This window comes from Salvia hispanica, chromosome 6 (assembly GCF_023119035.1).
Source record: "Salvia hispanica cultivar TCC Black 2014 chromosome 6, UniMelb_Shisp_WGS_1.0, whole genome shotgun sequence".
Classification (NCBI taxonomy): domain Eukaryota; kingdom Viridiplantae; phylum Streptophyta; class Magnoliopsida; order Lamiales; family Lamiaceae; genus Salvia; species Salvia hispanica.
In genome coordinates, this window is record NC_062970.1 from 7,074,473 (window position 1) to 7,086,215 (window position 11,743).

General features: G+C 34.6%; 2 protein-coding genes across 2 annotated transcripts; one reads left to right on the forward strand and one right to left on the reverse strand.

The window, feature by feature from the left end:
* Window positions 1–5,703, forward strand: LOC125192557 (anaphase-promoting complex subunit 7-like). Its single transcript, XM_048090167.1, has 18 exons — window positions 1–213; window positions 330–398; window positions 467–517; window positions 1,151–1,297; window positions 1,384–1,446; window positions 1,640–1,755; window positions 2,187–2,271; window positions 3,099–3,158; window positions 3,361–3,406; window positions 3,640–3,713; window positions 3,919–3,969; window positions 4,047–4,247; window positions 4,322–4,366; window positions 4,449–4,542; window positions 4,681–4,826; window positions 5,006–5,235; window positions 5,308–5,368; window positions 5,449–5,703. The coding sequence occupies exons 1-18, from the start codon at window positions 145–147 to the stop codon at window positions 5,533–5,535; spliced, it is 1,695 nt and encodes a 564-aa protein (XP_047946124.1). The 5' UTR covers window positions 1–144; the 3' UTR covers window positions 5,536–5,703.
* A 414-nt stretch (window positions 5,704–6,117) lies between these two features.
* LOC125196877 (monothiol glutaredoxin-S5-like) lies at window positions 6,118–6,755 on the reverse strand. The gene has a single exon (XM_048095537.1). The coding sequence runs from the start codon at window positions 6,660–6,662 to the stop codon at window positions 6,354–6,356; it is 309 nt and encodes a 102-aa protein (XP_047951494.1). The 5' UTR covers window positions 6,663–6,755; the 3' UTR covers window positions 6,118–6,353.
* Window positions 6,756–11,743: the final 4,988 nt, after the last annotated feature.

An 11,743-nucleotide genomic window follows, 5' to 3' on the forward strand; every position in this document is an offset into this window, starting at 1 on the left:
AGAATTGCTTTGCGAAATTCTAGATAATAAGTAGTGCAAATAATATTAGCAAAATTTTGGTTGAAAACCGATTTCAAAAAAGAAGAGCGCATCCTTCCTTCACTCATCGCTCAGAGACACTTCACACAGTACTCCAACTTTTCGATGGATGTTCCCAAAGACCAATTGCACACCCTTCTCGATCATGGCCTCTTCTCTTCTGCTCAAATTATGGTACAAATCGCGTTACCCTGAATCAATCCCATAAAATTTTGAGCTCGCGTTCTCGCTAATTATACTTTTTATTTACTAATTACCGGAGGATGATAATTGTTGTTTGCTCGAACTAGGGCTGTTTTGCTGTATCTTCGACATCGATACATCCCGAGACGAGCCCTCATCTTAAAGCTGAAAGCTTGGTACTTTGCGATTGTTATTGTTTTTCAAGTAAGGTGAATTTGTTTTGGTAATGGCTGTGTGGTGACAGGTTCTGTTTGGTGATTCGCTCTTTCGAGGAAAGGAGTTCCGAAGAGCAATTGTAAGACCATGACATTATGTTGAGCTTGCTATTATCATGATTTGGTGCAAAATTTGTGATTAGCTCTTGTTTTTTATATTTGTAAAATTCCCAAAATCTACAAATGCAAGTCCCATTTTTAAAATTTAATTTTGGATGACGTTTTGACAGTAAAGTATAAAGTGGCAACCCTTTGTTGGTAGTTGTACATTCATAGAACATACACTGTTTTGGTTGTTACTATTCCATGGCTCCGACTAAACATTTTGGATTACAATAGGGTGATGATAGATTCTTAACTTCAATTGATAGCTTTCAAGTCCCTATTTAGTTGTTTGGTTCCTCTATTTACGTAATTTGGTAATGCATTGGGAGCTATTGATTCTTTAAAGTTGATGTCAGTGTGCACATTTGATCCTCCAAAATTATGCACTTTTGATCCTTCTAAAACATGCACTTGTGACATTATCTTTTGGGAACCAACCATCTTGGACTTCCCACTTAATTAGTATCATCTATAATGCCAACAACTTGTAACAAAATTTGAGTTTGTAGTTTGTACCTTATACGCTCTTCTTCTTTATTTCTTAACATATGATATTATGTATAGTCTGTTAGTCCATTTTCATCTAAGTTTCATGCATCTTTCAACAGCAAGTATATAGACAAGCTTTGCAGTACCACAAAACACTACCAAAACAAAGTGTAAATACAACTCCAACAACCAGGAGCACATTATCAGCCTCTAATAGATCTTCTTCTCCAAATTCTAGCAACACCTCAGCAATAAACGAAAATGAGGTAATTCAGTTCATAAGTTCTCCAGATATTTTCATTTTGCTAAAACCAAAATGACTATCTGTATCATTTTTTTTATCTCATTGCAGGTGAAATTCCAGATTGCCACGTGTCATAGCTCACTCGGTGATAACAGAGCTGCTCTTGCTGAGGTTTGTACTTGCTTCGAGTTAGTCATGTTTAAAGTGTTTGTAATTTTTTTTTTTTTGACAAGTTCTAGGTACTTACTCAGTTTCTTATATCGATGATGCATTGCAACTGTATCTGGCTTAGTGCTTTTTGTACCTTGGATTATGAAACTATAGCATGAAAGATAGTTTGACAAAAGTTAATATGAATTAACAGATGGAAGGAATCCCAAGCAAGTCAAGAAATCTGGAGATGAATCTTATGATGGCAAAGCTCTATCGGAATTCAAGGCATACTCGAGCTGCAATTGGTTGTTTTAAGGAGTGTTTGAGGTTTGCTACCTTGGTATAGTAGTTTTGTACAATCCGCAAGCTTCTTGGCTTACTTCATAAAATGTTTGCAGTGGAGATGTTTAACCTACTTGGAAGACACTCAACCAACAGATTTCTTTTCTGAAAATCCTTTGAGAATTGATGCATCTAATGTCTTACTGTCTTTAGATTATTATTGATCCAAGTGCATAATTTCTTGTTATGTCATACTTCACATTTTGTGATATGTTAAAGGTTTCAACTTGGGTTTGTCCTTTCTGGCTGGACAATGTAATGTCAATAACCTTGTCTCTTTCCCTTTGTGTATGTGAACTTGCAGTATACCTGCTGAGTTTGTTTATTGCTACACAACTTACACTTATTTTAAATCGTACTATTATTGAAGAGAATTTGAAGAACTTTACCAATGAACTTGGTGTTGATGTTGACAGGAATTGTCCTTACATATTTGAGGCCATCATAGCTTTGGCCGAATTAGGTGTTTCTGCAAAGGATATTATTTCATTATTTCCTCAGGTTTGTTATATCTCTGGTTCCTTTAATGGGTATATTGGTGCTTACTGGACATTTGGGTGGTGTTTTGTTTACTAGATAAAAAGTAGCAAAATATAATCTAGGATTAAGTTGTGAGATTATTTAGTAGGAGGGGGTTGGCTATGACTAATTATTACATGACTATCCATCTAGGATTAAGTAATGAGATTCAATCTCATGAACCAAACATAATACAAATTTAATCATGGGATATAATCTTGCAAACCGAACACCCCCTTGGTAGACAACTTTCTCATTATGTCAATTAAAATTTTTATCTGAGGCTACCCAGATTAGATTAGGGTCTCACTCTTAAGTAGTACTCTTTTCCTCCAATAATTATTTTACTTTCCATTTCATGTTACCTTAGATTTTTGTTATATTTAAAGCCTTAAAGGAAATATGTGTGTAGTATCCATTATAATTAGCCAGCTGATGGTTTGCCATCATAGGCTTTTTATTTGTCAAGGTTCAATTCCTGATAAGCATGAATTCAACTCATTAATTATTATGAGATCCATATACTTCCTCTTTAAAGCTAGATGAATTACAACTTTGAGAAATACTGTATATGTTGTTCAGTCGTTGTCGTCAAGCAATTCTCTTAAGTCTCTATCATCTTCATTTTGTACAGTAATTTATGATAGAGGTAGGGAGTAATTTATATAACACTCAACAGATTTTCCTTAATACTCATAGAAGCTCTATGCCCACTAATTGTTTAAGGCTGCATTTAGGTATTTCAAATAAATTTCTTGTTAAGGCAAAAATTCTAAATGTGTGCCTCTCACTGTGTTTTTGCATCCCAGACACCGAGTAGAAGTGGAAGACCTCCTTCTGATCATTTTGATTCAAGTCGATGGCTACCAGTAAGTTGTTTCAAGAGTAGATCTATTTACAAATTAAAACATTGGGATGTTAACTTTTAATCTTTTGATGATCTTATTTAACTAAACCATGGATTTTGGCAACAATATTCTTCAACCATTCTTTTGCTTGCCGTTCTATTGAACATCATATTGCTGAGTTCTTTTGTGTACTGTAATAGAATTTCCCCTACTATTGGTGCAGCGCTATGTTGAAGCCCAATGCTGTATTGCTTCAAATGATTACAAAGGTCAGGTTGGCTGTATATATATTTATCTCCTGCAAAGAATCTATAGATGAAAATTGCTTCTTTTCATGTTCACAATGCAATGCTCATGCGTGCCACACTGATATTATAATTTGTAGTCTGAGGCAGCATTTTCCTGGGAAGGCCGTTGGCGCTTCACTCGAATATTCTGCAGAAAGTTCATGATTGAACAAACACCATGCCTTTTTTCTTATTTTCTTGTGCTTGGCTATCAGGTGGGCTCGATCTATTTACGGAACTGCTACAACGGTTTCCTAACAACATCCACATATTACTCGAAATGGCCAAGGTTTGTGGAATGAGGCCTAACAGTTTAAGTATGTTCTCAGTTGCATGCTGGTCTTTGTAGAAGCTTTAGTCTTTAGGTTTCAGTTCGTCGGCAGGTTTCCTTCAGGATGAATTTTTTAGGCGAATGCAATTACTCTTTTTGTCATGACAGCTATAGCTGGTGAGTAGTGACATCACTGACACTTTTTGTGAATTGCTCTCTGAAGGTCAAAGCTGTCATAGGAAAAAATGATGAAGCCATTTTGGATTTTGAAAACGTGAGTAGTTCACTTATTATAATCACACAAAAAGTTCTGTTGTGAAGCACAGTAAAATAATCAAATGGCTTCTGCAGGTCCTGTCAATTGATCCATACGTTGTGACTTATATGGATGAGTATGCTATGCTTCTGAAGCTTAAGTCAGATAATTCCAAGTTAAATAAGTTAGTTCATGATCTCTTGAACATCGATCCTACAAAACCCGAAGTATTAGTGGCCTTAGCTGTTCTGTGGGAAAAGAAAGATGAGAGAGGAGCTTTAACATATGCTGAGAAGGTTAAGTTTCTTGTCACTGAGTTGATTAGATTGCTAGAAGTATTTTATGATTGTTATTTATTTACCATAAACAGAGCATCCGGATTGATGAAAGGCACGTAGCTGGTTACATAATGAAGGTATGACAATCTTATTTTCATATTTCCTAGATTGTCTCTTTGTTATTTGGATTTCTATACCTAACAATTTGAGATTATCCAGGGAAATCTTTTCTTGTCTTTGAATCGACCAGAAGCAGCTGTCATTGCCTTTAGAGGAGCTCAAGAACTAAGGCCTGATCTTCGCTCATATCAAGGTATGTTAAGACAATTGATTGATGTATTACATTCTGATGTTTTTCCAAGATGATTAGTACGAATAGTTTTTCAATTAATGAAATTCATGTAACTAGCAAGGGGGCATAGTATGAAGCTCGAGATTTATATTATTGCAGGTTTAGTTCGCTCATATCTCGCTGTTTCAAAGGTGAAAGAAGCTCTATTTGCAGCAAGAGAGGCAATGAAAGCTATGCCTCAGTCCGGAAAGGCTCTGAAACTAGTTGGGGATGTACATGCTAGTCATGTCACCGGAAGAGAAAAGGTATGCCTACAGCAAATGAGTTTAATCTGTAGTTTTCTTTCTCTGCCAATGGAGCTGTGCACATGATGAATCCGTTCGCGACCCTGTCTATAATTTTGAATTAATTAGCATTACCTAAATTGGTATCCTTCCTGAAATTAGGGATAATTACGCACATTTTTTCTTGCATATCTTTGCAGGCAAAGAAGTTTTATGAATCAGCCCTCAGACTTGAACCTGGTTTTCTTGGAGCCGCGCTAGCTTTGGCTGAACTCCACGTCATGGAAGGTCGAAATGGAGATGCGGTCTCCCTCTTGCAGCGTTATTTGAAAGATTGGGCTGACGACTGTTTGCATGTCAAGCTTGCTGAAGTCTTTGCAGCAACAAACATGCTACAAGATGCCCTTTCACATTATCAGGCAGCGTTGAGGTAAAAACACTCTGTCGTCGCCCTACTTGTGACATTGCATGATACCCCCTGCTGAATTTCGATATATTTCAGAATAAACCCCCAAAATGAAGGTGCTAAAAAAGGACTAGACCGCTTGGAGAAGCAAATGAAGGTCTGCATTATATCTGCTCAGTCTTTGAATATGATGTCCTTGCCATTAACGAGTAATTTGAATCAAATCTCTGTTTTTAGGGAATTGATCCTGATGCACCTGAAGAGGACGAAGATAATGAGGTTGATGATGGCGATGGAGATCAAGAAGAGGTCGAGCTATTATGATTCAAATATTGTTGTAAAGTTTCATCATGGCCAGAAATATCATATGTAACATTGCTGTTACGGAATGTAAAATTTCACAATACATAACAGACGAGAATTTGAAAATTCCACATCAGAAATTTCAAAATATAAAAATCTTCGGAATATAAATCTTGTGATCTAATTATCCATCCATATTTATAGATTACTTGGTGGGCTTGGTAAGTGATCCAATGAGATTTGGATAGATATTCTGCTATTAAATTAGCCTAATATGATTAACTAATCTATTTTAATAAAATTTCAAAATTAGAATTTACATACACAACAACAACATTTTTTTTTTAGTATATATACCCGAGCAGGGTGGCGGCAATTGGTTTGAATGTTGTTCCACTTATAAAAAAAAATATATCAATCAATTATTAATCTCTTTAGAAGCATAAATAATGTACTTATGTTCATTATTAATCTTTCCATATGATATACGAGCGCGCAAACTATCGTATATATATTCTTAACCAACCCATGCATGCATTGTGACGGAAGTTTTTTACTTTTGTATATATACTTAATGGAAATATATGAACAATGGAGCAAGGAAATCAGCAATTATTCAAACTATAGTTTCATAACTCATAGTGCAACTTCAATACAAAAAGGTTGAAGTATACACAGATTATTCATATAGGAGAACTGGAAGCATAAAAAGCTTCATACTCTCCCTACACACCTATCTACTAACTAGTATATATCCTAGTCGACTCATATACGACTATAATTAAGTATCCATAAAAACTAGTACTACATTTAACACCATGGTATCAATTAATTAATTATTAAACCCACAATGCACCTGCCCTTTTGAGCATGGGCTTCAATGACCTCTTGAGGTGGAGACTCATGATTTCATTGGCACCGCCAACAAATTCACCACCTATGAACACCGCTGGCAAGGCCTGGTTTCCCCCCAGCCGCATCAGTGCTTGCTCGATCTCTTGGCCCCACGACATCTCGTCCAGCTCGTATATTGTAGGGTTCACACCAAAATCATAGAAGAGGGACTTGATGGTGTGGCTCATGCAACACTCCGTCTTGCTAAATATCACAATAGGCTTCTCCGACACCATTTTGTTCACTCTCTCCATTGATATTGCAAATCAAATATTGATTCAATATATGTCACCTTCCAAAAATGTGTTGTGATTTGTATGTATAGGAAACTTTGTTTTGATGTGATGAATATGTGGAGCATGGGAGCATATATATATTAGGGGAAGGAAAGATTTGGGGTAGAATTGGAATATTTGCTTTCTCTCTCTTTTGTTGGAGAACATTGGATTGGAGGGGTTGGGAATTAAATTTTTTTGATATGGGATATTTGATGATATCTTTTTTTGTGAGGGTCTAAAAATGAGAGTGATTGATGTGCCCTACTTCATAAATAAAATAAAGTAGTAAACGACGACGAATATTTGCATACGAAAGAACGTGTCCTTTGTACGGGTGACTTATACCACCATGCATGATTTAAATGTTAGTAGTACTTAATTTTTTAAGGATTAGGATATGTCTTATGATAGCCACAATTTACTAAAAAGATATTCCCATAAAATAATTAAAGTGGCAAATTTCTATCAAATTGGGTGATGTAAGAATATTTCGTATTCTTGATTAGTCGATGTTATCTGATATTATTATTATCCATCAAATCTACTTTATTCTAACCGTACATGATTTGACTTTTGCAATCTCGGAATAGAAGTGCAATTTATTCGACAAATCGCATTATTTCGTTATCTTATTTAGGTATAGTTGTCTTTGTGAATTTTTTTTATCTAATCATATTTTAGAGAGTATATATATTTGGTGGTCCAATAAAATTGTGTGGTGTATGTTTAGTAGATGCATCCAGTGAGCCGGAGAAAGAAATAAAAGTTGGATTTATCCAATTGGGACCTCTTACTTTTCTTTTTCTTCTTGCTCCAAAACATATATTCCACCCACACACAAACAATGGTGAATAGGATCGAATATAATTCTTTTTATTGGATATATATTGTATTTCGTGATCGTTTATATAAGACGAATTTTAAACCTTTTAATTCTATCTGCCAATCGAAGTTTGTGATGTGGTATTTGGCAATTGGCATTAATAATAAAAAAATAATATGATGTTAATTTTTTAATAATACGTTTAAAGAATGTTCAAAAATCACATCGAATTTATGATTAAGTATCACGATTAGTGTTATAATTTAAGCGTTTTAAACCTAACAGATAGAACATGTGTTCCATTACAATTTGCAATTAATTGATAATCTCATGTGTAATTAAGAACTTGAAAAACTTCTCTCGATCATTAATTATTTAGTTTTTGGTAGCGTAACTAACATAGTACGATAAAACTACAAAAATAATCTCTTAGTTGGGTGAGTAAATTCTTATATAGTCCCACAGCAACATTAGGGTTAGCATTTTTAGCCTAAGAATAACATGAAAATTCTCCTGAATTGAGCAATTAGGTTTATAATCTCTTAACAACTTTAAACACTTAATCCTAACAAAATTAAAAATAGTAGGAGTACTCTACATATATGACATATTTTTATCATTCATGTGGGCACAAAAATATAGAAGCATTTTTTGTGCGAAGGTATATATAAAAAAAGCAGCATTCAACTTTCGCAGCAGCTTTTCGTCACACATTCGAATCTATTAAAAAGAAGAAGAAAGAAAAGCCGACGTTTAGAATGTGTGTGTATGCTTGACAGCCGTCCAAGCTTGTATGTACACCAAGTAATCGTCACACGAGATTCTCTATATCATGACCTTAACTATAGTAATGAAGTAGTATAGAAGAGACAACAACACAATGAGGAATCGTCAAATGCTGGATTCTAGAGTATAACTTAAAGCTGCAAGAGCAAGTGTCCATATGTAAGTGGCCCTAAAATGCCCCAAAGGACAAGAGACATCTTACATAACACATTTGTGTGTCTGTGTGAAGCAGATGCCATTTATAGGTACAACTTATACATGTATACATAATACACGTGTGTGTATGTGTTTGCATAATGTAAAACTTGTGCAGGTTTAGAGACGAGTTCGGTTTTGAGCATCCCATACATGTACTCTAATTACCACCTTTTTTATTTGGCAAAACACATCAAATGATCCCTAAATTTTGATTTGTTTGTTTCATTGGGTTCTTATATACAATTTTTTATTTTAATAAACCCTTATACATTTAGTTTTTATTTCAATATCCTTGTATTATTATTTTTGTTTTGTTTTGTTTTTATTTTGTTAAATCCTTATTTAATGGATTTCATTAAAATTTTAAATTATTTAAGTAATAGCAATATTAATAAACTGTTAATTTATAATAAAAAGTATTTTGCCAAAAAAAACTTGAACTTGACTATTTAAACTAGAGGTATAAATAAAAATTATATCTGCGTTATAAGAATTAAACTAGAGCAAATTAAAATTAGACGTGGGCATAAGATAGACAAATTCTTGAGGTGGTTCTGATTGCGAATAAAGAGGTATGGTGGGCTAAGAGGACTAAGCAAAAGGCCGTGATCCTTATGCTCAATTTTTAGAAAGTCTACGACACGGCTCGGTAGGACTTCTTGGAGGAGATTATGTTAGGCATGGGGTTTGGAAATAGGCGGACAAATTGGGTTATGGAGTGTGTGAAAACGGTTATACCTTTCTGCTAGCAGAAGGACTACGTCAAGGACACCCGTTGTCATATTTTCTGTTTCTTTTGGTGGCTGAAATATTAAGCTTTAATAGAATTGTTTGTTGAGGTAGGGAGCTTGGGGTATTCGTAGAGTTCAAAGCTGGGAAGGACCGAGCCCCAGTCACGCATCTTCAGTATGCTGATGATACAATCATCTTTGCCCCGGCTGATATCAGGATTCTGGATGCCTATAATTTTTTTTCTCGATATTTCGCTTTGCTTATAGGATTGAAGATAAACTACAAGAAATCTATCATCAAACCGATGGAGTATGGATATTAAATAGATGTGTTATTTTATAATGGCCGAGTTAAAGATTCCATTATAAAAAAATATAGGAACTTGCAAATTTTTAAAAAAAATTGTAAAAAAAATCTAATTAACCATAAATTTAAAACAGAAGGACCTATATATGTATCTATTTTCCCTTTCTATTTTGTATACTAATTATGTGAAAGCAACAAATATGCTTATTTGCTATGGTTGCATCCTGTGCCAAGAGGATTGCACGATCGAGGTTTGAGCATTTGTAACGCTCCACTTTTCGAACCCTAATTTTAAACCATAAAATTTTTGCATTAAATGCTTTTAATGCTATGAAGTATGCGGATTAAATGATGAGTGAATTAATTGCATGATTTTTTTGTGACCTAATTGCAATTTGGAGTTGAGATTGATTTGAAAAGTCAAATCTGTTGAGTATATGACATGACTGTTGAATAGTTAATATTGTTGAAAATGTGACGTGGTCGTGGAATGGTCAATGTCGTTGAAAATGTGACGTGGAGGTGGAATAATCAAAATGGTTGAAATTTGCGACATGATTGTGTGAATATTTTGATGCGGGGTGAAATATATTGTGGTGAATTATTTTCCTAAGGTTGAGTGAGATTGAATAGATTCATCCAGAATTATTCCACCCATTTTATTGAAATTTTCGACCACTATGATTTATTCGAGAAGAATCCTATTTTCTTGGATTTAATTAATTGCTTGGGATATTTATCCAATTAAATCCAAAACTCAATTATTCTCCCTATGAGAAAAATCAATCCCCATGATATTTCCAAGGAGATTTTGAAAATCTCCTATTTATGGAGAGGAGGGATTATTTATTATATTATTTGATCCCTTATTTATTCCCTTCCATGAATAAATATAAATATCCTAGCATATCTTACCATATCTAAGGAGATATTTCCATATCATATTTAAATTAGGATTTGAATTTGATTCCTTGTGAGAGAGACTCAAAATCCCGCCACTTTCCTACTGGGAGAATTATTATTTTTATTCTGCTCCGTGAAATCTCTTGCTCCGTGAAAATCTAAATAAATCCTACGCATAACTTAATAGGCAGAAATCGCCTACTTCTTATTTTAATAGTGTGATTTATTATTTTATTCTACTCCGTGATATTTTATTCTACTCTGTGAAATACCAAATTAAATCATATGCTTATTAAATAACATATAATTCGAAATCCCTATTTTTCTCTCCCTAATTCACTCTAACTTCTCCCCATCAAATCTTCCCAAATCTTTTATTTATTTATTTGGGGATATAATTATTGCAGTCTATAAATACACGAGAGAAAACCTAAACCTAAATCAAAATCACGCCTCCCTCACTCTTGAAGTTCACGCCCCCACTCCTCCACCCTCTCTCAATTTTTCTTTTATTTTTCTCCAAGAATTCTTCATCTTTTGAGAAGAATTAATGTTGAAGCCTCAAGAATTATTGAAGAATCAAGATTTTACTTTGTTTCTACCGATCGTTTCTATCAAGAAGAGATATTTTGATCTATCTCTCTCATCTAACCGATTAATCGGTGTTCCTGAACCTTCATGCATATAGATTGAGTGAAAAGGGGAAACCAATTTATAAATGGGATACATGTGTGTGTGTGGATCGACGTATGTGTGTGTGTGTCGGCGTATGTGTTTGTGTGTGCGTGTGATGTGTGTTGAAGAACACTCATGCGTGACCATGATTTGATGATAGATCTGGAGTTGTAGTATGAATAAATTGATATGAAGATCATGTCTTGATTGTGACTGTTAATATAAAACAAATCGATGGGAAAAGGGAAACGTTGGGAACATGCATGAATTCGAGTAATTGATTGAGACTGATTTGTGATACACGTTAATTTAAAGGTGATAACTCGCGCTCTAAGCGTGATAGCAAAGGGAAGAAATTACTTGAAATTTGAGCAGTCGAGGTGGACTTTATTCTCCTAAACTCTTTTATATTGAAAATCATGATTACAGCGTTATAAGGGTGGTTTAAAATGTTATGCCATGCCTGTGATTGTTTTGATGATGTCGTTTGTCTATGTAAATTGAGTGCATCCAACTAATCAGGAAGAGATTCCCGACCCAGCTGAGTCGTTGGTACGATAACCGGGACCTGGCTTCAAACAAGTTTTCTCAACCCACTTCTACTTGCTAGTATAATGGAGGTAAGGGTCGAATC